This window comes from Tenebrio molitor, chromosome 9 (genome assembly GCF_963966145.1).
Source record: "Tenebrio molitor chromosome 9, icTenMoli1.1, whole genome shotgun sequence".
NCBI classification, from domain to species: Eukaryota; Metazoa; Arthropoda; class Insecta; order Coleoptera; family Tenebrionidae; genus Tenebrio; species Tenebrio molitor.
This window is the reverse complement of record NC_091054.1, coordinates 2,105,070-2,131,438: the sequence shown is the minus strand read 5'-3', so window position 1 is coordinate 2,131,438 and position 26,369 is coordinate 2,105,070. Positions and strand designations below refer to the sequence as shown.

General features: G+C 35.2%; 4 protein-coding genes across 7 annotated transcripts; all 4 read left to right on the top strand.

The window, feature by feature from the left end:
* Window positions 1-992: 992 nt before the first annotated feature.
* Window positions 993-6,147, top strand: LOC138137861 ((E3-independent) E2 ubiquitin-conjugating enzyme UBE2O). Its single transcript, XM_069057433.1, has 10 exons — window positions 993-1,563; window positions 1,614-1,757; window positions 2,488-2,672; window positions 2,724-3,063; window positions 3,121-3,324; window positions 3,387-3,563; window positions 3,616-3,906; window positions 3,962-4,057; window positions 4,109-4,304; window positions 4,545-6,147. Exons 1-10 carry the CDS (start codon window positions 1,015-1,017, stop codon window positions 5,627-5,629), a joined length of 3,267 nt encoding a protein of 1,088 aa, XP_068913534.1. The 5' UTR covers window positions 993-1,014; the 3' UTR covers window positions 5,630-6,147.
* Window positions 6,148-6,241: 94 nt separating this feature from the next.
* LOC138137864 (nuclear movement protein nudC) lies at window positions 6,242-7,490 on the top strand. Its single transcript, XM_069057435.1, has 2 exons — window positions 6,242-6,487; window positions 6,704-7,490. Exons 1-2 carry the CDS (start codon window positions 6,384-6,386, stop codon window positions 7,428-7,430), a joined length of 831 nt encoding a protein of 276 aa, XP_068913536.1. The 5' UTR covers window positions 6,242-6,383; the 3' UTR covers window positions 7,431-7,490.
* On the top strand, window positions 7,487-8,569 carry LOC138137865 (cysteine-rich motor neuron 1 protein-like). Of its 2 annotated transcripts, none has more exons than XM_069057438.1 (5): window positions 7,487-7,628; window positions 7,677-7,961; window positions 8,011-8,130; window positions 8,183-8,397; window positions 8,460-8,569. In XM_069057438.1, exons 1-4 carry the CDS (start codon window positions 7,571-7,573, stop codon window positions 8,386-8,388), a joined length of 669 nt encoding a protein of 222 aa, XP_068913539.1. In that variant the 5' UTR covers window positions 7,487-7,570; the 3' UTR covers window positions 8,389-8,397; window positions 8,460-8,569. The 2 variants fall into 2 exon arrangements, with proteins under 2 accessions (XP_068913539.1, XP_068913537.1); XM_069057436.1 differs by having other exon boundaries at window positions 7,671-7,961.
* Window positions 8,570-16,837: 8,268 nt separating this feature from the next.
* On the top strand, window positions 16,838-22,246 carry LOC138139405 (pacifastin-like protease inhibitor cvp4). 3 transcript variants are annotated; one of them, XM_069059664.1, is made up of 7 exons: window positions 16,838-17,002; window positions 17,473-17,595; window positions 18,647-18,775; window positions 19,736-19,897; window positions 21,107-21,331; window positions 21,383-21,496; window positions 21,559-22,246. In XM_069059664.1, the coding sequence occupies exons 1-7, from the start codon at window positions 16,939-16,941 to the stop codon at window positions 21,579-21,581; spliced, it is 840 nt and encodes a 279-aa protein (XP_068915765.1). In that variant the 5' UTR covers window positions 16,838-16,938; the 3' UTR covers window positions 21,582-22,246. The 3 variants fall into 3 exon arrangements, with proteins under 3 accessions (XP_068915765.1, XP_068915767.1, XP_068915766.1); XM_069059666.1 differs by lacking the exon at window positions 19,736-19,897 and having other exon boundaries at window positions 16,849-17,002; XM_069059665.1 differs by lacking the exons at window positions 18,647-18,775; window positions 19,736-19,897; window positions 21,107-21,331; window positions 21,383-21,496; window positions 21,559-22,246 and adding an exon at window positions 17,755-18,600 and having other exon boundaries at window positions 16,849-17,002.
* Window positions 22,247-26,369: the final 4,123 nt, after the last annotated feature.

Genomic DNA, 26,369 nt, shown 5'->3' with positions numbered 1-26,369 from the left:
ATCTCATTTAATTGTTGCTTACATGTTAAGGAATTATACAAAAACTCCTCAGTTGTTTAATTTTTTCCCTTTTAACACTAAACTAATTAATGCGCCGCGTCTAATTTTCGTTAAATTTTAAATTTATTTATTTATAATAATCTTTATTAAGATAAAACCACATGTTCTTCTTAGGATGTTTTCCCATTTTTTTAACTTCTTCAGTGACCATTTTATCAATGTAATGTATCAAAATGTATTTTTTTAATAATTCATTGTTCCTCATAAATTTTAGTATAAAAAATACGGTGTCTGTCCCATAAACAATGCATGCTTAGTTGTCGCGTTTTTACAACAATTTACTAAAATTTATCACTAGGTATAAATCAAAGTTAATGTATTTTAATTTATTTAAATTTGTATTATATTGAGAGAAGCTGTAATTTATTAATATAGATGTAGGTGTTTTTTTAAATTTCTCATCAAAGTTGGCGTTAAAGAGTCGATTGTGAACGCACTACGGATTACGAATGACGGATCAGCTATTCAGCTGTTTAAATCTTACGTTTTTACACGAGTGGTGCGTTCACAATCGACTTTGAGGTGCAATTAAAAAAAAACAAGGAACTAATGTTTGAAGTGTTGCTAAATCTTTAGACTCACATTTCAAAAACACAACAATGACGTGTAATTTAGTTCTGAATAAGTAATATCGATTTACTTGAAGAGTTTAGTCATGTGAATTTATATTAAAATATAAGTTTTATAATTTTTTTGTTTCCCTTGTCACAGCAGTGTATTGAATAATATTTGGGACAGTAAGACCAAGTATTTAAAGTATTTAACGAAAAAATAACAAACATATTATTGTTTCGAATAATTTGCAACTGTATTTATCTGTATTTTGTTCTGTTTGTATGTAATTATTCTCATCAAATAAAATTTAAACATGGATGCAACTTCTTAAATACTGCTGTATATTGTGTTGCCTATCCACGATAATATTTTTTTTAATCCACTATCTGTCATGCGCCAATGAAAACGTCAAAAAACGGAATCGCATTGGCCATTTTAAAACATTTTTCTATCCAGTTTCAAAATCGTAGTGTAGTTTATAGTTTGTACCATAAAAAAAACACCGAAGAAAAAATAATGTCCGCCGCCATAGAAAACGTAAAAGAATTCTACGCTCACGACCTAGTCTATAAATTCGATGAACGCAAACGAATTACATTTGGTATCGTCAGTGAAAGCTACGAAGGCTCCGACAGCGATGAATACTCCACCCTCCAAAAGGGACAGATCCTCGTCTCTTGGAGCAACTCATCCCGCAAGCAGATCTGTCGCCAGAGCAAAGTACATTTGATGAGTCGAAGCATCATTCCTGGAGACATAGTCAGGAGACTGGAGGAAGGAAAGGAGACGCAGAGGGGCTACTGCAAAAAAACCAAGCAGTTTGCAACCGTTCAGATCGTCGAAAGCGACAAAGTAATCGAGCATGTATCTGAGAGCAGGTTGTGTTTTGTGAAACCATTCGATATTGGAGATGCTGTTTCTTTGGGGGACAAGTTTGGGAGGATTCAGGTAGGGGGGTGGGTGGAATTGAGGGAAATATCCTTTTGCTGATGTTTTAGAGCATTGATCAAATGATCCGGATGCAGTCAAAGTGTGGATCTGTAGTTGAAGTTAGGAGTAGTATTAATTATAATATTAGGGATTATTGGAATCATTCCATCAATGGGGCCTACCTTGGACCTGGCTACCCTGGGCAGACTGTTGTGAGTGATCAAACTTTACTTTAGCGCTGAATTTTTATTCACATTAATTTAGATAAGTAAAGATATAGGTATAAATCCTAATACATTTTTTACATTATGCTCCCACTTTTTTGTCATTGAAAATATAAACAGGTGAAAGAAACACCTTGCAAGTAAAATGTTACTTTTTGTACTCATAGCTTCAAAATCGGTATTTCCCGGTTGTCCTTGGAGCGCGGAAACAACGATTTCCCGCACGCGGTGTTTTTTAGTTTGCACTTTTGCGGCAGAAACTAGCGGAAATTCCATTGTAATGTTGATATTTAATAACGTAGACAGACGGAAACGTCAATTCACTTTAAACAAAATGGACGTTTCGTCACATTTGCAATTGAAAAGTGTTCAACACAATAAATAAGTTATTTTATTATAAAACAAATAAGAATACAATTCAAAAGGGTAAGAGTAATGAACAGGACCCTGAAAATAATTACCTGTTGTTGTTTTTCAAGTAAGAGGAAGAATTTGTTCAATGTGTTGTGTGATCGTAAAAGACGCCACCGACGCTTTAAATTTTAATAATCAAGTAGCAGCGCGGCAGGTGCTGCCAACCCACCAACCCAATAGAAAAAAGTTACCAATGTCAAATTATTGACTTTTTAAATTTTAAATTTCAATTTATAAGTTCTTATAAAACTGCTAACTCAAACGTAGGTATTGTAAATATTTTACTTGTTGTGGACGGTCGTAGATTTGTACGCCGATGCATCTGAAAGACCCTAAATGGATAAAGAAGTCGAAGGCGATGAAGCGAAAGATGGAAATCGGTCAAACGTTCACCATCCAAAGCATCGAAATCTGCTTGATAGAGGTGTGGTGGTGCACATCTAGCGGCCACACAGACTACGCTGAGCTCAAAGAAGATGAAATCAAAAGGTAACTAGCCCAATCCTCGTACCATTGTTATACATTTTGTGCAATTTCAAGATTAAAAGTCCTGCCTTACACGGAACACTTAGTTATATGCGAACGCCACTTGTTAAAATTAAAACCCACCGACATTTTGCTTAAGAAACGCGAATGGATCAAGAAAAAATCATTGCAACATTTACCCGACAAAGTGCCTAAAACGGACAATTCGACGTTGACGAACTCGTGTTGTGCTGAGCCGATCGAGACCGAAGACGATTGGTGTACAGAAGAAGACGAAGAATCGGACAATAACGGCGAAATTTCAACGTACAGGTTGACCAAGATCAAACCCAGAAAAAAACATTGTCCGCCGAAGCTGAACAAATTCTCGTCAGGTTCAATAGTAGCAGTTGAAGTAAAAAAAAGTTGGGTCAGGTGGTGGGACGGTTTTTGCTCATGTTTAAAATCGTAGGTTTTGTGTACGGATTCGAAGGCTACGGTCGTCTGGCAGGATGGTACCGAAGAGAAAGATATCCCCACCACGGAGTTGTACTATTCGGTTTCGTTGGACGATCACGAGTTTTTCCCGGGAGAGTGGGTGGTGCCTAATGCGAATGATAACACTGATAAGTATGGGGTTGTCCAAAAGGTTAATTTTCTGGAACGGACCGCCGAGGTAACACTCTTTTTGTTACTTTTTTTTTGATTACCTAACTTTTCACACTTACAATGTTGTAGATAAAATGGTTCTTGCACGCCGAACCAGAACAAAAACCTCAGGAACTGATGACGAACGAGCTAAGTGTCTATGATTTGAAAAAACACGTCAAATACGTATTCCGTCCAGGGAGTGTAGTTAAAGCCAAACCTACCCAAGACGACAAGATGGGTAAAGTGATTGACAGCTGTCCCGAAGTGAGTCGTTTTTCTTTGTTGTAACTAGAATTCAATGTTTTTTTGTGTCAAGGGTTACGTCATTGTGCAGTGGTTGGGTGGTACAAAAGAAAACTGCTGGCCCCACAACATCGAATTGATACCGGAAAGTGAAGATTTCGATTTTCCTGACGGTTTCGACAGCGACGATGACTTCAGTGAAGACGGTTATTCGTGGGAGACCGAGAGTATAGAGTCGTTTGACGGTGACGTCACCGATGATATAAACCTTCAAAATATGGCCGCCAAAGTCGATTTTATTAGGAACAGGATCAGCTATCTTAGAGAAGCCTTTAGACAGCACAATATCAATAAAAACTTTCATGTAAGCGAGAGAGTTGGACAGCGCGGGGGGTCATTAATTTTTTGTTTCGTTTTAGTTTCTTAAAGATTTATTATGCGTATATGACAATTCTAGTTACTTAGATAAGTTCCTCGGCACCTCGTTCTTTAGCTTAGAGAGCAAACATTTCCAGGTGAGACTTTTTTTCACGTTCGCTCGAGTGCTGATTTTTGCGGTGCTTCAGGCTTTGCTGCTTGAAACCAAGAAAAAAGCCAAAACTATGGGGATCGAATTGAGAGGACGATTATTTTCGAAAGAGAATCTCTGTTCTTCGAATAAAATCAAGAACGCTGAAAAGGAGAACATTCAGAAAATGATCAAGCTGGAGAGCAAAGTCAATGCCCAAATAGAAAGCAATAAAGAATGTAGTGGGGAGTCTTGTAAGTATGGTAAAAACGTTGTAGACGTGGATTGTCAAACTCAAGGTCACTTAAAATGTATGATTGAACTGTACTTTAGTGAGAAATCTGTCATACATTCCACATATCTTATAAGCGCGCCTAGTTACTTTTCCTGGTAGTACCAACTTAACGACAAGTCCCCAATCCACATCTATAACTTGGAACTCTAAATTGTACTTTGCTGTCATTTTTCTGCACTTTTTGGGTTTGGTGTTTCAGGTCCGCCAACTCCCGACAGCACCGAGCCTTTAGAAAAATCGCAAGAGAACCTCTGCGTGGAACTCCTCGTAATGCTCAAAATGCGTATGGATCTAGCTTATGCAGAAATAATCAGCCGAATCGGCGGCTGTCAAGCCTTAACCGTCCTAACAAACGCGGCAGAGAACGCGATGAAGCCATCCCCGAGCACGGCCGCCTTGCAAAACTCCCTTTTAACACCGGATGAACTGTCGACCCAACCGAAACTAACCAAATCGACTGAAGCGATCCCCAAGAACGACTCATTTTCGATAATCGACGAAGCGCCCGACACCCATCGATATTACTCGAGCAAATTCGAAGCGAAAGATTTGCAAAAGTTCTTAAACGCCCTTCAAAAGGAATACAAATTGCTCAAAGAGTCGCTGCCTCCGGGAGTGTGGGTGAGGGCGTACGACAACCGCACCGATCTGTTGTCGGTGATGATCAGAGGTCCTGCCAATACTCCCTACGAAGACGGTTTGTTTCTCTTCGACATCCAGTTGAGCCACGACTATCCGCGAAGTCCGCCATCCGTGCACTACATAAGTTACATAAGCGAAGCTTTAAATCCGAACCTGTACGTCGAAGGTAAGGTCTGCGTGTCGTTGCTGGGGACCTGGATGGGGCGAGGCAGCGAAGTTTGGGGCCCCAACAGCACCCTCCTTCAGCTGATCGTCTCCATTCAGGGCCTGATCTTGGTAGCGGAACCGTACTACAACGAAGCGGGGTACGAGAGACAGACTCACACGCAGCAAGGTTACGAGAATTCTCGCACGTACAACGAGTACGTCATCCTCAAACTGGTCCAGTCGATGACCGAGTTGCTGAACGCTTCGCCGAAAGTGTTCGAGAGCGAAGTTCTTCAACATTTCGACGCGAACGGCGAGAAGATGTGCGAGAGGTTGATGAAGTACTGCGAAGAGGAACCGCTAAAACCAGAGTTCCCGTTGCTGCCTGTGAGTAAAGGGTTGAAGTTGTCGCTAGCGTCGGCGTTGCAAGGGTTCCGACACGCGCTCAAGAAGGCGCTCAGCGGTAGGGTTAAAGAGAACGGCACGATTTTGTAATGTAATTGTTAAATTTTCTTGTTAAACTTTATAATGTTTCTAAAAACAATGTTGAATAATAAAAATTAACGAGTTTTGTTTTTGTTACACGAATACCGTTTTGTGTATACTTTTTGTGATACGTTGTCTAGACCTAGTACATAATTATTACGATCAGTATTCATTATTTATTTATTTATTGTAGTTAAGGATTATAACTAGGGCACAAGTTTACAGCAGCCATGTTGTTTTAAGTTAGCTGTACCCTTATTATTTAATATTGTTAAATTACCTGTTTGTGATTTTTCTGTGATTACAATGCTACTATTTTTTATAATAGTACTTAATGTAAAGAACTGAAGCAATATTGTAATTTTTTTACTTGTTTGTGTAATTGTACGATATTCACCGATATGCCGTTGCGTATTCGTTCTTTTTTGCAGCAAAGGTCCCAGAAGGCGAAAGCAGTTTCACAGATAATACATTTCCAGATACAAATAAAATGCATTTTTAGAAATTTAAATAAACGCTGAATTTAAGTGGTCTTTGTTTAAAAAAAATAACAATTTTGATTCTCCTGTAGCAAGTGCTGTGACGTCACGAATATTGTTGCCTACCGAGGCTGTAGTTCAAATTAATAGTAGATCATTTGTAGATGGCAGCAGTATATATTTTGAATTCTCTTAATTGTTTATTTACATTGTAAATAAACAAATAGGTGGTACTTCAAAATACTGTTACAAATCTGTTGTAATTTTGCCTTATTGTTGCGAAAATGGTTGACTCCTCAGAACACGACGACCTGTTATTCTCGATGTTAAAAGAATGCAAAACTTTGCCAGTTTTTCTGGACCATATATTCGGATTTTTAAACAGAAGGTAGTAAAACGTTTTTTATGGACACTTACTTAACACTATTTTACACGTAAATTACGTATAAATCCGTTTTTGAATCGGCAACAAAGAGATATCTAAATTTTTGTGACATAACCTATAAATGTCAAATTTTCACGACATTTTATCTTTCATAAAAAAAGCTTATCTCGTAGTTGCTAATTACGGTAAATGTTGAAAGGTCACAAATCTCCATTTCAGAACCGATTTTTATCATACTGCGACTGATCCCATCAGCCCAGTTGGTTTACCCCCAGGCCTGGCAGAACAAACTGTCAAGCAAATATTCTACAAGTGGAAACTGAGCGACAAAGCTCCAGACAACGAAAAGCCTGAAAATATAAAATCTGACCGAGTTTCTGCTTCTCTTCCAGTTCAAAAACCACGCGAAGCTTGTGACAAGTTTACAAAGTCAGACTGCTACAATGGAGCAATATATGACAATTATAGTTGGTCACAGACCCTGTTAGAGGTCGACATAATTGTAAAAATCCCAGAGAGCACAACCGTGAAAGACCTAACAGTGCAGATATTGCCTGAACAGATCTCTGTCAAATTAAAAGATGGAACTGTTTTGTTAGGTGGAAAGTTGTGTCAAAAGTGTAAACATAATGACGCAATTTGGTCACTGCAGAACAACAGACTTAGCATCCATTTAGATAAAATCAAAGAAATCTGGTGGGAACGTTTGGTCGACAGCGAGCCGAAACTTGACATAAACACTCTAGATTGCAGCCGACCTTTTGAGGAGTTGTCAGAGGAGGCGCAAGCCAAGATTGAGGAGTTGCAGTGGAACCAGGAGCGAAAGAGGTTAGGTTTGCCAACTTCCGACGAACTGGCAATGCAAAGGGTATTGAAGGAGTCGTGGCATTGCGAGAACTCGCCGTTCAGCGGTCCCTTTGACCCCAGCTCAGTCCGCTTCAACTAGCGTTTTTTACGTCGCAGATTTTGATATTTGTATTTATTGAAAAACCGTTTGAAAAACTTATCTTGCGTTTTATTTCTTCACCTAAAAAGCGAATGACCCTGTTATTGTCAACAGTTTCCGTCTTGCGTTAGTGTGTCGTGATGAATTTTTTAACTGTGATTGTATTTGTTGCGTGTTTCGCCGCGCTCCGCCCCTCAGGTACCACCCCCCGGAGGCTGGAATTTCTAACTGAAATTGTAGTTGTAGGGATGCGGCACGTACCCTTCGAACGCTACGACTGTCCTTACGAGAACACCGGCCAGACTTATTTCCGCGTAGGATGCAATATGTGCGAATGCAACAGAGGAGATCTTGTCAACTGCACCAAATATCGTTGCTCACCTGACGGCAGCATCGCGCCGGCTCCCGAAGTAGAATGCGTGGACTTCGAGGTGAAATGGGACGACTGCAGCGTCTGTTTTTGCCGCAACGAGACCTGGAGATGCGTCCCGAAGCCGTGCAACAAGGCCAAGAACAAACGGTCCATTTCGGGTAAAAATCTCGACGCTTTTACCAACGAAGATTCCACTTGTCCTTGCAGAATCTTTTTGCTTCTTCGACGGCATGAGAAAATACGAAGAGTGCAACGAATGCGTCTGCAAGTCGGCGAGATGGTCGTGTGCCGAGAACACTTGCGTCGCCCCCAGAGGAGCGCCCCATTGTACTATAATAAATTTCCACGTTTACCACACTGTGACACCTTTTTCTTGCAGACGTTTCGTTCTTCGAGGACGAACTGAAAGACGTGGCGTGTGCCCCAGGCGATAAGTTGGTGATTGATTGCAACGTCTGTCACTGCAATCAAAATTCTGTTGGGTATTTATGTGAGCGCGTCGAAGATTGTAGAGACGACCATTCGCTCGAGCTGAGAATACGTTCGGTAAAAAAATATATACGAGCGATCATGGAGGGGAAGTAATTAGGAAAGGTAAATAATCCAGGTGAGTACCACTTGTGATCAGAGATTGACAAGATTTGTTTACGTTTCAGAACCTTCACAAGGACGTAGTCGTAATTTATAAATAAGATAATGATGTTTTAAGCAATATGTTTGTGTGGTTTCGATATTTTTAAATAAATCGCAATTACTTTAAAACGTAGCAGTTGTTTGTTTTGACGGTTATTTCCTTTACTGTTTGTTTCCCAAGTAAATCGACATGCTATTTGCCCACTTGTGCGCTACCGAGTATCAATTAAAATAAAATCAATTTCCAATTAATCGTCGTTGATGGGAAATACGTAATCCCACCGGTGGCAAAAAAGTATCTAAGTAGTGTTACTTTTTTGTTATATCAGATAATAATAAATAGGTAATTCGTGTTTGTTATCTTTATAACGTTGGATACAATGTAAAGAATTGTCACCATAAAATTTCAATAAATGGGTCCTGGTAAACTCGTTAAAAACCAATTATATTGTTTATTAGCTTTTTGCTAATTAATATTGATTCTTCACTGTGACTTATTAAAACAATTTGGTTTATCTAATGAATTCTAAAGATATCAATTATGCGATCAGTGTTTTAATTAGACAAGTTAAAAACAATTCTAAAGTTTATATTTGTAATTAATTAGCACCAGGTATCCACATGATTTATTTAATTTAATTCGTTTCCTTTGTTTTTGATATTTGACAGTCTCAATACAGATTTTACAGAGTTGTACAGTTGGTTGCAAAAAAAACGCGAATCGAAAATTTTCCTAATGTAAATTTGGTTTTATTAATTTGTCTACTTGACAATACTTATCAAATATTTTTGAAATAATATTGACGTTAAATCTAACCTATCTCTCGTAAGAAGGTTTCACACCATGGAAAAATTGTAGAAATGTGTCAATTTTATTCTGACAGCTCCCGTTTTCTTTTGCAACCAACTGTAGAGCAATGAGAAGTTAATACTTATTAAGATTTTATGAATCTTTCTGCATTCAAAAAATAAATTATAACATGTTGTACAGTTCGGGACACGGAATTTCGGGCATTTTTCTGCCACTTCAAAAAATTGCGATGTAAATCACTTTTTATTGTCAACGTGACATTCAAAAGTCAAATTTTGGAGTTTATTTTCTGTCCACGTCAGTCGCATGTCAGTCATTGAGGTTAATAATGTAAAGCCTATTTTACATTTTTTGCCAGTACCTATATTGACAGTGATGCCCGAAATTCCGTGTCTCGAACTGTACAAACTAATTTGAAATTAATTATGGCGTTGGTGCGACTCAAAATAACAGCTTACTTAATTTGGAAGTGAATTCTTAAATTCCACTTCTTTGGATGTGCAGTTAATTATTATTTTTATTTTGTAAAGTATCTACAGTCGTGAGCATTAAATCTTGGTCGTCAAGGTCATTTTGATATTTCCCGCTACTGTCACAAATTAATTATCTACCAATGTTAATAAAACGTCAATCAAAAAAAAATTTGTTAAAGTTTTATTCTAGACATTCAAAATTATGGCCCCGGTGTCGTATTTTACAAGAGTAAAAATTATTTCGCAGATAGTGTCAGAAGCTAGGGTGGCAACTCGGTTGGGATTTCCAAAAATTTGACAAGATCTTGACAAGACAAGACAAATGGAATTTATTAAAGGTTATGCCCGTTTCACATTAGAGCACTTTCCGTTACGTCAAAGAATGATCTTGACGATCAAAATGTATTGCTTGCGACAGTACAAATGTGTATTGTGTACAAATTAATATAATTAATAAAGCATTTTTATTATGACAAGCACTTCTTTCGTTTAACCAAAAACATAATTAACCTTTTTTCGTCAGTTAACTGTGTTTTCATAAATGTAATCGAATTCGCGTTTACGGTTTATTATTGATTTTTTTTTAATTTCTCGGCTTACGTGCAAGTGTAGTGCGCTGAGTGTTTATGTATGCAATTAAAACTTCAAGAATTTTAGAAGTCTCTTATGACCAAAAAAATTACCAAAAAAATAACGAAGTGCCAATGATTAGTCTTGGTGAATTTAATTTAAACTGTTCCAAGTGACTATAAATTATTGAAGCAAATTTAATAGGGTGGTAGCGCTGTGCGATTGGTAAGCCTCGTCATTGTCAACAATCAACATGTCATGTTTTGACTATTTTTTTTAGGTTAGTACAACGTGATCAAGAATGACTGAATCTGTTGGTAACAATGAAAATTTGAATGATTTTGGTACCACTGTAATGTAAATGCATTTCCGGTTGTCAGCTTTGACAGAGTTGACAGGCGAATTTGACGTTTACCATCAAAGGGTCATTTTTGTAATAGCATCTAATAGCATCAACATGCCTAATTGTTTTTAAATGTCGTGTCAAGTTAAAACATCCGGTCAATGCCAATTACGAAACAAAAAAACACCAATGTTTTTCAATTGTTTCATTGCCAACAGACTCAGTCATTGTTGATCACGCTGTATATTAGAAGTTTAGTGTTATTGTGAATAATCGCTATTGTAAACAAGATTTTATAAATTATTGAAAATGAAAAATAACATTTCAGGTCCCACGTTTGCGTTTGCTTCTTTAATGGTGTGCAACAGTTCTTGTAAATTGTTTAGCAGTAAAAACCATTTTTTAAAATAAAGAGTTATAGTGACAACTTTGTTTCATGTGACTTTTGGTTTGATATACGTAAATTTGAATTTGAAAATCGGATCTGTCAGCATAAAATTTAGAATATGTCATCAACCTAACAAAAAAATCACAAACACTTTAGTAAAATTAGAGTAATATACAACGTGTCTCAGAAATACTGCTGTGACCTATAATAATAAGGGTGGAGGAGAAAAATAAAAATCATCTGGTACATGAAAATGAAAACAATTTTAATAATAAATATTTTAAACTGACCCTAATTAATCGCCCATACCTAAGATTATGACAAAGTGACTCCTAAAATTAGTGTAATAATCCGTAAAAATTCTCATAAAGTAATAAGAGTAAAATCACTATAATCATTACAAGAAGTGTTCAAAGTGACTGCCGTTATTGTCAGTACAATAATGAAGGCGCCGACGAAATGATTATTAGTTATAACACTCTTTCCACCATTCCTCTCTTATTGCGAATTGTTGTGGCAGCATTTTCTACCCGGTTTTTTAAACTTCAATTGTGTCAATTGCGATCGAATATACCAAGTCCTTCATGTACCCCCACAAGAAGAAGTCTCACCGAAATTCTCTAGGCTCGAGGAGCACTCCCGCACGCTTCACCATACACAACACAATATCTATGTATTCACTATTCGAAAATAAACGCACCATTTTCACAAAATTTTAGCTTAAATCGCACAATCAACACGCAAACATGTGGCTTTTGTGGTCGGATAAAACTAACTGAAAATGTAATCATCATGTTTCTACCTCGGCAGCGCAGCGAAAAAACTTTATTCTAAAAACCCAATGTTTTTGCCCCGATTTTACAATGGTAAAATACGAGTTTTATATGACGCTTTAATGTGACGCGTCACAGTGCGTCTTATAAAACGAGTGTAATATACTATTTTTTCTACTTTGGTCGCATTAATTTGATAAAAACTGAAAAATGTACCTAATTATGAAATAATCTCGGGACTTTTGTGTTGCATGAATTATGGTGGCATTTCTGTGAAATTTATGTTAAATGTCAAATGTTTTAATTGTTAGACAGTTAACAGGAGCTCGCTACACCGGCCAGCTTGCTATTACAGCAATACCAACGTAATACGTATTTAAAAAAAAAACAAAAACAGTTCCACAAAAAGTTCCTGACATTACTTTTAGTTTCATAAAGACTCACTTATGATGCCAAAGTAGAAAAAAACACTATTATTTCACGGTCACTTTCATTGGGTCAGTCAAATAACTAGAAAATAGGCAGCTCGTTAATTTGTGGCGGGGTAAAATATTGAAATGAAAATTATATTTCGGAAAAATGGTACTATTGGGAGTATGAAATTTCGGGCAGTAATTTATAGGTCATTTAAAAAAAAACAATGTAGTCTAAGCTTTATTCTCATAATTGTCATAATTATTAATTTTGATTGAACTTCAAAATAAACTGTCACAATTAGGTATGCACAATTATTTTACATTTTAAAGTCTGTCTCAATTCTAAATTTCCACCAACACTGCATGCTACGTTGGAAATACAACCGGCAACACTGTTTGGTGAAAAATGTGTCAGATTGTATTTGTTAGGTTATCTGTCAATTTCCTTTTTTACAACTCAAAATTTTAGAATAAAGGAATAGAACGAAAACCTTTTTTAAAATGCAGCAAGTTACCTACTTGCTTTTTCTACCTATCGTAGAAAATCAAATTCTAAAAGCAAAATAAACTTATGAAGTAATTTTAATATCTTCGAATTATGTTTATAATAGTTATTTGTATCACAAGGCCAGAAACTGCACGTTTGCGAGCATGAGTACGGTTTGCAATACGAGTCGATAGACGAGTATTGTAAGTACGAATGCTCGCAAAACAGTTTCTGGACGTGTGATACACAAAATTTTTCATGCCGACTTCTGCGGATTTTTGTTAAATGGAAGTTAAAGCACTTGTTTTAATAATTGGTATTAGGGACTTTTTTTTGTGTTGGCAACACTTACATTTAAACATTTAAATTTTAAAATCAACATCGCTCTTGTTTCCTGACATTTATTAAATTTCATTAATTTGTTTTGTTTTTGACATTTTCCTGAAACATTTGTTGTAATAAATACACCAGCCCATATTCAAGAAGTGGCTCGAAACGTAATTTTAATTAATTAATTTTAGTTAAATATTGCTTCTTTGTAGTTTGTACGTTGTTATAAATAGAAAAACATTTTTAACGAGCCATCCACAGAACAAACATTGACGTTTGATAGAATTCTGATAACAAATGCCGACCGAAACCCATGACAACTCAAAATCCCTACTTTTAGCCGGACTAGGCCGGCAATGCATGTGTTTCTGGACGATTTCGAGATTTGTAATTTACCAAATTCCGGCCGGAGGCACGAAAAACAATTATATTGCCAACTTTGGTTATAACAATCCCCAATTTAGAAATATTTTTATTTTGCCAACATAATTCAACACGTGGTGGAAATTTAGAATTGAGATTTCCAAAGTTTAATAAAAGACTGTTCAGTTTTTAGAAAATCACATCTAAGCACTTGCAACTTTTCAGGATTGATGAATGCAATTTGTCAAAATGACATGTGACAATAGTAGATATTAAAATGAGGTTATTAATTATATTAAACTTAAAAAAATTATATTCATGAAATCAAACAAGATATTGTATTGTAAATGATGTTGTTTCGAAAAAATATTAAGCTTTGGTTTTTTTTGATACATATCTCTTTTAGTGTTCGTCAGATAAAACGAAAACGAGAAAACCCTGAATTATCAATAGTTTTTTCTTAATTTTCCCCACTGTAAGTGGCGAACTGAAAGCTTCACACAACACCTCTTCCTTATAAATTTGTTCATACTTTTCCAAAACCTTTCACAAAATTGTTAATTATCACTGACTTTTATTTCTATCTATTTATATATATTTTTTTTTTTGTCAATAAATACTAGCGATATATTTTCCGGAACGCACTGTTGCAACAAAACATCTCAAACTTTCAATATTTTAGAATTGTATATTCTGTAACGAGGTTAGAATGAAAATTCGATGTACGAGCGTTAGCGAGCGTGAGGAACAGGGATGGGCGGTGTCGACAATTTGTGTCGACTATGTCATTGTCGACGCGTCGACAATTAGCTAGATGTCGACAAATTGGGAGCTGTCAACAATGTCAACAATGTCGACAATGTCAACAATGTCGAGATTCCGATAATTAAAGTTTTAATTGCATTCAGAAAACATCCGAAAATAAAAATTTAAGAAAAGTGACGGTTTTAAATGCACTCTATGTAAATTTAAAAAAAAATCCAAAACAATCAAATCGAACATGGTCCGCATTAACAATTTGGTTGGTTAGTTGGAGGATTGCGCCAAATTTATACAATTACCTATCATTTAAGAAACCAAATACGAAATTCATTTTTACCGTTATGTTTTAAAATTATATTATTAGAAAAGTTTTCGCTACGGGACTGCGGCCGGTCGGGTTCGAGTTAGGTAGAAAATTTCAAGGCAAAACCGAACATCTGGCAGCTTCAAAAAATTGCACCCTTTAACGCTCCAAATTGTTGTAAACAACACCGACCCAAACAAAGCCTTTAATAAACATTTCAATGCCGAGTATGACACTTTTATCCAATGTTTAGCAGTGCAGCAGTTGTGCTGCACACTTTCAAGATATAAGATATTTATCTGACTCTGAAGGCCGATCTAATAAAACTATAATATTCACCACATACAGGGAGAGGCATTGTGTAGGTGTATTTCCCAAAGTATTACAATTAAATCTGAATTTACAAAGAACCCTGTAATTGAGGAAAGGACTGTGGGTTCGGAGTTTCTACCTGATTTGACAAGAATTATGAATGAGACAAAAATGACCCTTATGGCAAAACATTTTGAAGGTAAAATTACAATGAAACAGTCGGTACCAACATCTTTATCTGGTGTCCCATCGGTTTATTAGTCTGGCCTTCAGTCACATAAATATCCTAAAAAATGCAACACCGAGAAAACAATTTGCAGACCCTTTGACGGCTTTCAATTAGTTGTTCTCCGATGCCACCCGGCACCCGCACAAAGCTTCCGTATTTACATAGTTGCCTGTCTACGTATGACACTTATCACAGTTAATATGAAGTACGAGTAGGAGCAATTGTATTAAAAAAATAGCTGTTCACGATTGATTTAAACACGCAGTAGGCCAAGATATTTTTTTGTTAGTTTGGCGTCAGGTCTCGTCATATGACCTTTCGTTATTAAATATTCGTTTTGTTGTCAATTCCGTAATTGATTTTTTCTACTTTGCGTTCGTACTGATGCTATTACGATACTGTTTTGCGTATCGTAATAGGAAAAGGCGTGATATAATAATAATACTAAAAATAGTGAAATTTAATTTTTTAATTTTGACGGATACTGTGGTGTCGCGGCAGACCGCAGACGTGACCTTGGGTGGAATCCTTTAACGGTTTTAAATTTTAAATTATTTTTTTCATTGAAAAAGTGGCAAAGTAGAAAAAATATTGTATGACATCTCGTTTATAAGGCATTTTATCGCACTTACTCCTTTAGGGCACTCCTCGCAAGCTCGTCGTGCTCTAAAACCGTGCGTGCGATAAAATGCTTCTTATAAGACTCGTATCATAATATGCTATAGTACAATTCAATTATAACCTAAAATAGATTTATTATGCTAAATCACAATATTGATTATTGATTGCCAACTTAAATGTCAGATTTTCATAGACATTTCGAATTTGAAATAATTGTGAATGTTGTATAATAAATTGTTGGCATATATACGACAGTGCATGTGAGATTTAAGTCATACATAACCTCACATTACATATTACAATTTCCGACATTGTCGATATTGTTGACGCAGTGTCGACGTTTTATCGACATTGTCGACATTGATGACATTGTCGACATTGATGACATTGATGACGTATTGTCGACGTGTCGATGTCGACAAATAAAGTCGACGCGTCGACGCCCATCCCTGGTGAGGAACCACGAGTAGATCGAATTTTCATTCTAACCGAGTAACAGACTGTATTTTTTCCACGACCATGTAATAATTCTCCACGACCAGAAAGTATGAATCAAAAACAATTAAATCTGAACAATTTTCGTTTATTTCAATTAAAACTTAAAAATTATGGAATATTCATTCAGTTACTTGTTATGGAATGAAAATACATGCAAAACACAAAAGAAGCAAGTGTTTCAGAATAAATATGCTAATCCCAAGAGTGAGAATTTTTACTTTCTATTATGATATTATGATATGATTTCGAAATTACTACATTCACTAACGGTCGTGGAGAAAATATTGATTCATTCATCGATATTTTTTTTAAATCAAAAATGAATAAACCCATAAGACTAGATATTACGAGTATTTTGATTTTTTATCAAGGTCATCTAGATTTTTTTCACTATACACTGTACATTGTCTAAACGAATTAATAACTCGTCGTGCCCACCACATTTTGGTTCCACTCGCTTTTATCGAATAGTATTCCATGTGTATTAAAAGTAAATTAATCAAAGGAGAGTGTGTTCTTGTCATTGCCTTGATTCGCAATCAATTTTAATTAACATTTATGTTTGAGAAGCGAAATTTGAATCCATTACCTCCAACAACAATTCGAAAATCATCACGTAACGGTGATAATCATTTCAAGTTGCAATTAGGTCGCTCAATAAAACGAATGGATTAGAAAATGCTTTTTTATTTTTTGTAAAATTAACTTCACTTGGGTTATGACCTGTACCCACAAAGCCACCGATATAAAGGTCGCAGTTTTATAATAATACTATCAGTTTTCGAGAATTGTTGAATGAAGTAGTATCACTTTTGTCTCAAAATGAAATTATTATTTTGTTTACTTATCGTTGGAGTCGTTCTCGTGGGTGTTGCCTACTCCCAAGGTAAGATTGCAATTCTATCTTTCAAACTTTTCAATAAATCTACCTATCTAATTTGACATCTACCTTAATTAACACTCGACACATTTCAATTCTTTACAACTTATAATATTTCAATTCAGAATGATTTTCGTTAGGGACGATTGCTTAATTTGCTTGTTTCTTATCGCATTTTCTCACTTATAGAAATACAACGTCACCAATTACAAATTCTTCGAATTGTTTCTGACGTACTGTTTTCTTTTCAAATTAACTAGAAGCGTTCCACATCCCTGATAAAAGGTTATCTCACTTTGTAACCCTCACAACGAGAGTCATTGATTCAAAATCTCAAGTAAACAGTACATTTACGGTTTCTTCTTACACAAGGTCCCCTTTATTTTCAACAATGACAAGTTGACGATAACACTCTTACGTCAACCAGTCCAATCACCTCAATTTTTTCCCGAAAACCTTAATTTTCTCCCTTCCAGAACAATGCAAGGATCGCGAGACTAGAATTGACGATTGCAACCACTGCTATTGCTATAACAATACCTGGATTTGCTCTTTAATACCTTGCCATCCAACCCCTTCATCTCAACGTGTCAAAAGGGGTAAGTATCGGGTTCGTTTGCCCCACCCAATTTTACTAAGTATTTGTCTTGTTTTAACACCCCGCTCGCTTTAATTCTAGTTGCATAAAACACTTGTAAGAGTACAAATACTTGGTAAAGTATTCAACTCCCAAACTCTTTACAAGTGTTTTTTAATAGGTGTGCCTGTCGCTGCTGATTTGAAAAACACCCCCTGCGCCCCTAACGACTACTTTAAACTAGATTGCAACACTTGCTATTGCAATATTGACAAGACTGGATACCTTTGCACTGAGAACTTGTGCCCCATCTCCGAACCTACCACAGAGTCACAGTCTAACGACACGGTCGCTTCGAATAACACCGCTTCCGTCAACGAGACTGTGCCGCAAACTGCGACGGCTAGTTTGAACGAGACTGTCCTTTTAGCACCGCACAGCAATGAGACAGGACTGAACAGTGAAACTAACCTTACAATCACAAATCCAGAGCGTTTTTCGAACATCGAGCATAACCTCACAAATCCCGAGTCGTTTTCGAACGTTGAACCTAACCTCACAAATTCTGAATCGTTTTCGAGTCTAGAACCGTTGCCCATCACTAATCTCAATCTGACTCTTAGTAGTAATAGCAGTAATCATTCTGATGCTGGCGGTGGTACAAGTAAAAATTCCAACGTGACAGATCTATAATAAATGGACTAGATTCTAGAGTAATAATTTTAACCGAGGCGTGTTAGTTTAGACTTAAAATTAAAAGCGAGTCTACGATTGCATGAAAATGTTTTATTTATTTAGTCTAGTGTAATCATGACTAAATTGTAGATGATGCCTTTTCTTGTACCCCTGGTCAGACTTTCAAGAAGGATTGTAACACATGTACGTGCACTCCAGATGGGAAAAATGCTCTTTGTACGCTGAAAGATTGTCGTGTTGAAAAAGTAACACAGTGATTATGACACACAGGACGTAGTTTTAATCTTCTATACGTATTTTGTAATTTAGCTTAAATAAATCATTTCGAAATGATGTTGCTATGTGTTTGGAACCTTGCAAAAGTGGTGTTGTTTTAGAGGATGACAAGTGTACACCTGGAACCAAGTGGAATGAAAAATGTAACAAATGCTCATGTAACAAAAATGGAATTCCGTTGTGTACAAAAAAGATGTGTGTCGATGAGAGTACAGAGAAACCAGAAACAGGTAGACAGTGAAAGTAGAATTGCAAAAACACTAATGTGATTTTTTTGCAATTTTTAATATCTTTCTAATTATCTTCTCGTCTTCCACCATCAGGCTTTTTTTTTGCATTTAAATTTATCCTCAAAGTAGACGTTGAAGAGTCGATTGTGAATGCACCACGGATTACAGATCATGAATCAGCTGTTTAAATCTAACCTCACTTTTTGTGTTGTTTATGTTTTTACTGCGCAGCCGGGTGAGTGGTGCGTTCACAATCGACTCTTCAACGCCAACTTTGAGGAGAAATTTAAATGAACGCTCGATATATTTCGTTAATCCCTAATATTTTAATCCCTCGAATTATTTTCTTTCTCGCCCTCAAACTTATTAACAAATTCTACTGAAGGATCTAATATCATTAATTAGCGACCCCTTCACCTCTGAACATTCTTCTATTCTTCACAATCTTTCTTATACAACGTGATCAACAAAAAATAAGGGGGTAACAAAACTTTTCAGAATATGTGACGTAATTTCAGTCACTCTAATAGCGATAATGAAAGGTTTTGCCATAACTTAACAAACAATGTTGCTTATGGTAAATCCAGTCGCCATTTTCTTCGTTCCTTTTCCAAAACAGGATTCTCCCATGAATATTTTTATCCTCGTTGGAGAAATGTCAAAATAAAATGCGTTTAAATTTTGACAAGCGACATTTTATTAAGTTTTCAAAAATTTTGTTTTCCAGTTTTTCTTTATCTCGTTTTTTGTAGTTTGTTATTATTTTAGTGTCTCTCTTCTTTCTGTACTTTTTCTCCTTTATTGTTTTTAATTTTGTTGAATTCTATTTCTCGGCAGATTTTTTTATCTCTTTTTACTTATTCTCCTTTATTCTTTCATTTGATGGACGCAGTTACTTGAAAAAATACGTATTGGAGAAATATTTTTATAAGGAGATACATAATATTTTTTTTGTTAAAGTTGTAGAAAAAAGGTTGCAGAAAACAAAAGATGATGTTGAGAAATGTGAACCTGGAAAGAAATGGAATGAAGACTGCAATAAATGCTCCTGTAATCAAAATGGTATCCCTTTGTGTACCAAGAAGTTGTGCGTTACTGATATCAAGAGAAAACTAAAAACAGGTATTTGTGTTAAGTGATATTGAAATTCCTAATTTAACATTTACAAATTCCTTTTAATTTAAATCTATTCCTTCTAGCTCAATAGTATATTGTATATGCCTTATTATTACACACATTACATCACATTACAGTGTGATAATACGTCTTATTAAACGACTGTAATATACTATTATCTTTTTTACTAGTTATTGATGGGAATATTTGTACAAAAGGAGTTCTTCAGTCTTTTATTTCCTTACTTTATTCAATTAGTAATTGTGTAAACAGTTGCAACAGAGATAATCTTAATTACGTGTTATCTAATAATGTGGTGATATCACCTGTTCATACTTTTCTTGGTATTTCTCCCGACAATGTTATTATTACCTGTCTGTTGTAGTGCCTCCAGTCACGGCTGGAGAAAATTATCTGTTATTTATCGATCAGATATGTCATTTGGCTATTAAATTTTTTTGTCATTGCTAGGATGTTTACCTTTAGGCATCTACGCGATAGTTGAACAGCCAATCGTGTCGTGTTACTAGAAAAATTTAAATCAATGAGTGGTACACTAATGCATGGTTTTACAAAGATGACAGGGTAGGAGATACAACGTACGGAGCACTGTGGCCAAGCGCCTGGCGCGCCGCTCTGAACTGGGAAGGTCGCGGGTTCTAATCCCGGGGCCGGCTGAACTGGTTTTTTCAGGGGTTTTTTCACACCATCACATCGTGATGGTCTCACACCACAGTTAAGGCGAATTTTGGGTCACCTTCCTTCCGCACCCATCCGCACCATACCCATCCGGTCAGTGTGCTCTGGAAAGCCTCAGCAGCCCGCCCTCCCTCGAGGGGGAATGAAATGTATCCTTTCCCTTTTAGATACAGTCTTTCAAAAAACATAAAAATTCGTTCTTTCTACTTTTTCCACCGTCCTATTCAGGCTTTCATGTTTTCAAGGAATAAACAAACAAATGTAAATTAACTTGGGTCCTAGTTTCTGATTTTTATTTATTTTTGTAACAGATTAAATATTTTTTGAAAATCGTTTTAATCGTGCAAACTTTTCGTGTAACGTTTCTTTGTGGCAAAAATTGTATCGCTTTGTAAACACCATAAATATCATGGTTAAATAGACTTTGACATGCCAAGGCTATATTTTTCTGAAGATTGCATATAATTGTAAAGAAAAATATTTTGCGTAGATTTATTATCAAAGTTTTTTATTTAGTTTCAGATAGAGAGTCCGCTGCACCGACAAAGAAGGAAGAAAAACCCAACCCTTATTTTTCCCATGAACTCCAAAATTATAACAGGCGCTTTGACAACCACATCCCATTCGCATCACCAAGATATCCCAAAAATATTTTAGTTTCTGGACAAAACAATTGGTATGGACGGAGCAACCCTGGAAATATGTACTCTCTTTCAGACTGTTCTCAATTAGCACTGAAAGGTATTATGTAATCGCCTAAACTGTCACAATTTTTCTGAAAATGGATTTAAGGATTTTGGTGTAGTCCTCTAGAGAAAACGCCAACAAACTGTCACGTCTGCAAATGCTACCATTGGAGAAGCGGCGATAGTTCTATTTATGTCGGATGTCCCAATAAAGTGATCGGTTTGTATTTCATTACCTGAAGAGAAATGGTTGGATGATTTTGGAAAAAATTGTTCTTGTAGATCGACCCTGGAGTTTCATGTAAAAAGATGTAAAATAATGGGAAGGAGTAATGAAGGAATAAATGATGTGATAGTTAAATATTTTTTATTTTTGTGATACAAATATTCAAAAATTGAATGTTCAAAACTCTACCAAAACTTGAAAACAATATAAACACAAAAATTTAGAATCAAGCATTTAAATAATCGAACATTATCTTCTGTTCACTCAAGCTTCTTTATGCTTGACAATGTAAACTTCTGCGACTTCTTTGTCATCAAAGCCATGACTGCCACTCCCTTGAAGGCGGTAATCATCATAATTTGGTCGTTCTTCATCTCCTTTAAAAGTACTGCCGGATCCACTACCACTTCCACTGAATTCTCCCTTTCCTGTGTGGAATGTTGGATTTTCCAAAAAATGTATTTTGATGTATTCATCTTCGTCGTCTCTAAACGTAATTTCATTTTCTTTGAGAAAGTCCCCGCGACTTCTGAATTTCCACTCCTTATTCACTTCCTTGTAATTATCTTTATCACTCGATTTAATCGCATTTTTCACGTTATTTTGGATATACCGAGGAATAACACTGTGATGGTTTGGATTGTGCTCACCGGTAACAAAAATCACCCCTAAAACTAGTATTATTATTGACGAGTGCATTCTGAATGAGAATGAGTGTTGCTCGCAACACTTACAAAAATAAAACCAAGTTTCCTGCTAGGTATTTATTATACTTCTCATATCATAGGAAGTGATTTTGTTTGACGTTTTAAACCCGACGAACATACGGCGGTGTTAATTTTTTGATAACATTTATCAAAACAATAGAACCACATTTGCAGATAACCGATTAAGTGCATCAAATTCTCAAATTCCAAATTTCCAATTTAAGAAATGTGACGTGAGGGTTTTGAATCACTTGGAAAAGTTAATTTCGTACTTAGTGTCTTGTCACAATTTTAGATTTTGTGGGTTTAGTGAGGAAACGTTTTTAAAAAGGATGTGGTATTTTTGAATGACTTCCGTTGTTAGCGATTTGTCCTCGCTTCCGAAACGATGTTATCAGATAGGATGATAGCATTTAAGTGCGTTTAAAATATGAATGAAAAAAAATCAATTTTTGATTCATTTTTCAGTTCATTGATTGGTCGTAAAAAAGAGTACAAAAAGATACTACATCCTTGTTTCTCAACGTTTTTCGCGTTTGGTCCCGTTTTCGTTATATTATTTTTGTAATGCCCCCTTCAAGTGTTTAGAAATGTGCTATTGTTGGTGGAATTCTGACACCCTGTATAATAGGACAATATCTATGGTGATTTTAAACAAATAAAGTGGCATATAATTCACTAGTGATCTAAAAGCCATATAAGGCACTAGTGATCTAAGAACCATTTTTCGCAATGGTAATCAGAATCAAAGCTTGAACTGATTCTCACGTCGTCAATCAAATCAATTTGTGAAATAAAAATGTCAGAATTGTTATCATTTTTGAACGATATTCTGAAGGTGTTGGACAAAGTTAAGTATGGCACACGTGTGTTAGAGGCTCTAAGTCACTTGCAAAAACGAAACCACTCGTTTTCAACTCGTGGTTTACGTGTTTTTTCGCGTGAATTATATGCCTTTTAACACACTAGTACCTTAAATAATGATTATTTGTAGAGGCCAATTTATAAATACTTTAGTCACACATACTTTCTTCGTAACAAAGTTAAAAAAAAGTCTATTTTTGTCATTGCAAGCCTTTCATCACCTACAAATAAAACTTAAGTTTCTTATTTTCGAAGTTATTATTTTTAATATTTTAAGATTAATATTTGTTTATTGGAAAAAGTAAAATAAGAAAGCAATAACTAGACGGGAAAAATATTGAATTTGTGATAATTTCAAGGTTTATTGTCATTCAAGAGATAAGAAAGTTTGTTATTGAGTAATATAAACAATATTAAAGCAATAATTTAAAAATTCGTTACAATTACGTCTTGCATTTTTTCCTATTATTCCTTAAATTTTTGTTTTTTAAATTTCAATGTACACATTATGCAGCAGCATTTGCAATTATTTATGCCTACAGATAAGATTCCAAATATAAACATTTTAATTGACAAAAGTAAAATTTATGGACAGTGACTTAAAATAAAAATAGTTGTTTATGTAACCAGATAAGAAATGATTCATTTTGTGTAACGTTTCGCTCGTCCCGCAAAATAACACAAAATTGCATTCCGTACAAGACTTTTTTAAATTTTGGCAAAAAAACTGTCTGTGGTTTGTAAAAACTGAAAATACATATTTGAAAAATGTTTAATTGGAATTCTGATGTACCAAGAGATTACGAAGAGGCCACAGAAAATGCAATACCAGTGGTTCCGGCAAGGAAAATATGATTTAGACACATTTTTCATCACCAGTTGCGATAAATGTTTCATTTCCTAACTAGTTGCGAAATGTTTTGTAATGGCAATTTTGACAAATGACATATTACATGTCAAAATTAGAAAAACCTCTATGTGGCATACATAATTTTCTAAAAAAAATCATGAGCATAAAACAGTCCATATTGAACTTGTTGCATTTCAAGTGATTTGACGCAAATGACAGATAAGAAGATTATTTAATTTAGATCAACGCTGAATGTTTTTATTACCCAGCTCTCACATTTGACTTTTTTAATCATAAAACGTCTCAAAAGGTTATTCAGTGTTAAGGATGGTTTCGGGTATGACGTAACAGATTAAATTATTTCATAGATTAATAAGATTTTAATTTTTGTAATTTCCAACACTTACATAAATTAAATTCAAAACTTAGCCAAAAATTCTTTTCAATTTTCACGTAAAAATATTTTTCTGCCCCATTCCATTTTATGTGTGCTAACTGTTGAGTAATGCTATTATTACCCACGACTGAGAATATTCAAAATTCAAGTATTTGCAAATGCAATATAAAATGAATGTAAACTTGATATGATCCAGTTCAATATTCATCCATCATACACAATTATTTTGAAATGTCATAATTCGCAAATTAATGATGATTAAAACCCTCGCCTACGGCTCGTGCCACACTTAATACATCATTACACGCTCGTTAGGGAAAAAATAATTGCGAACGATGTTTCTTCTCTTTATTCTAGAGTAGACTGTTTTGGTGTAAACTCGAGCAAGATAATTTGTTTCTCAATCAGTGAAGCATTATTATTGTTGATCGTCGCAGTTTTAATTTTTAAATAAATTGCAGGGTTTGCTTTTATTTTATTAACGTGTTGAAACTGACAACGTGAACGTAGAAGTACTTTGATGGTACCAAATGACTCTATAGGTTTAGATATTTTAAGTTAATTTAAATTAAGTAAGTATTAATTTAATCCATAACTATTTTATGACAATTTGGTAACATAGTGTTTGTCAAAATATGGGAAATAGTTTTACTCTGTTTGTTTAAAGATTTAAGATTGACAAAAATGATCATGTGACTTTCGATATACAGGGTGACTTTGAGGTTGTGCAGATATTTGAACCTGTGATAGAACCCCACAAAAAGTAACGATTGAGCGAATAATTCCTTATACAAATGTTGATATTTTTCGAGAAAAAGGGGCTAAAAGTTTTTCAAAAAAAGTTTGGGAGCCACTGAATTTTATGAAAAAATGGGTCAAAAAAAATCATAACAGACTTTTTTTGTTGTTACTTAATTTAATTTAAAATTAGTCATTTCGACTGAAACATCAATCTTTCCCTCAATTTAAATCACAAATATCTTTCACCAATCTGGAGAAAACCGATATGGTTTTTGATCTATGGCGAAGTCCGCAGACATTCATGGCAAATCTACGGTAAAAGGTTTCCAATGCACGAACCTTTATAAACGTTGTGCAGCATCTTCGCGTAAAACAATAAATGTCAAGCCTGCTATAATTAGTCGATTGTGAACGCACCACTAGTCAGTCTGGAGAGAAAAAACCAGAGATATGATGAGGGGAGAATGCTAATGAACCACTGCGCATCCAAAATTTCTGCGACAAGATGGAGGTCGCCATTTAAACCATTCCATATCTTTGGTAAAAACACAAACGACGCAAAAAGTGCTGATCCGCGATCTGTAATCCGTGGTGCATTCACAATCGACTCTTCGACGGAGACCACAGAAATGTCAAAATTCAATGAACGAAAACTATTGCTTCTTAACCTAAAAAATTTCGTAGGCAAAAAAAAAAATTTTTTTGTTCCAATTTTATTAGACACAATTAAAAATTGTTTTATTTTTTTTTCAGTCAGCTATGAACCAAACGATAATTTTTAATACATGGTTAGATTCAGAAAAAAAAAACTTTATCAGACTGAGCCTAAAAAAGTACGTGTCCATTTAAAAAAAAAAAGTTGACTATCGTAAGCTACTGAAAATAACGCCAAAACAAAATTATTTTATGGCTGCTTCGTAGCGCATGAAAAACCATATCTTCGGTTTTTTTGTTCATTGAAATCGGATAATAAATTAAAAAGTTATGGGTTGAGGCGTTTTTTATCAAACAGCCTGTATGTCAACAAAAAAAATCTAAATTTGGAAAAATAAGAAAAACAAAAAAGCATCGGGAGAACATTTGTATTATTTTTTTCACGTTCCTCTCACTCTACTTTATAAGTAGTTGGCGCCGTCGTTTTGATACACCCTGTATATGTGTCTTGGTAAACATTAAAATTCACACCTTTAACTTTTAATAATTTAGTATTTTGTGTACGTAAAAAATTAAGAATTTAACACATATAAGACATTTTTTATCGTATATTGTTGTATTAATTAATACATGGCTAGTATAAGGTCATGATGT

Bases quoted from the DNA above. Each gene is read 5' to 3' on its own strand.
- LOC138139405 (XM_069059664.1), top strand. From the start codon at position 16,939: ATGAAATTATTATTTTGTTTACTTATCGTTGGAGTCGTTCTCGTGGGT. The intron at 17,003-17,472 runs GTAAGATTGCAA...TCTCCCTTCCAG, and splicing joins GGGTGTTGCCTACTCCCAAG to AACAATGCAAGGATCGCGAG. The intron at 18,776-19,735 runs GTAGACAGTGAA...TTTTTGTTAAAG, and splicing joins TACAGAGAAACCAGAAACAG to TTGTAGAAAAAAGGTTGCAG.
- LOC138137865 (XM_069057436.1), top strand. From the start codon at position 7,571: ATGAATTTTTTAACTGTGATTGTATTTGTTGCGTGTTTCGCCGCGCTC. The intron at 7,629-7,670 runs GTACCACCCCCC...CTGAAATTGTAG, and splicing joins CGCCGCGCTCCGCCCCTCAG to TTGTAGGGATGCGGCACGTA. The intron at 7,962-8,010 runs GTAAAAATCTCG...TTGTCCTTGCAG, and splicing joins GAACAAACGGTCCATTTCGG to AATCTTTTTGCTTCTTCGAC.
- LOC138137864 (XM_069057435.1), top strand. From the start codon at position 6,384: ATGGTTGACTCCTCAGAACACGACGACCTGTTATTCTCGATGTTAAAA. The intron at 6,488-6,703 runs GTAGTAAAACGT...TCTCCATTTCAG, and splicing joins TTCGGATTTTTAAACAGAAG to AACCGATTTTTATCATACTG.
- LOC138137861 (XM_069057433.1), top strand. From the start codon at position 1,015: ATGAAAACGTCAAAAAACGGAATCGCATTGGCCATTTTAAAACATTTT. The intron at 2,673-2,723 runs GTAACTAGCCCA...TGCAATTTCAAG, and splicing joins AAAGAAGATGAAATCAAAAG to ATTAAAAGTCCTGCCTTACA. The intron at 3,907-3,961 runs GTAAGCGAGAGA...GTTTCGTTTTAG, and splicing joins ATATCAATAAAAACTTTCAT to TTTCTTAAAGATTTATTATG.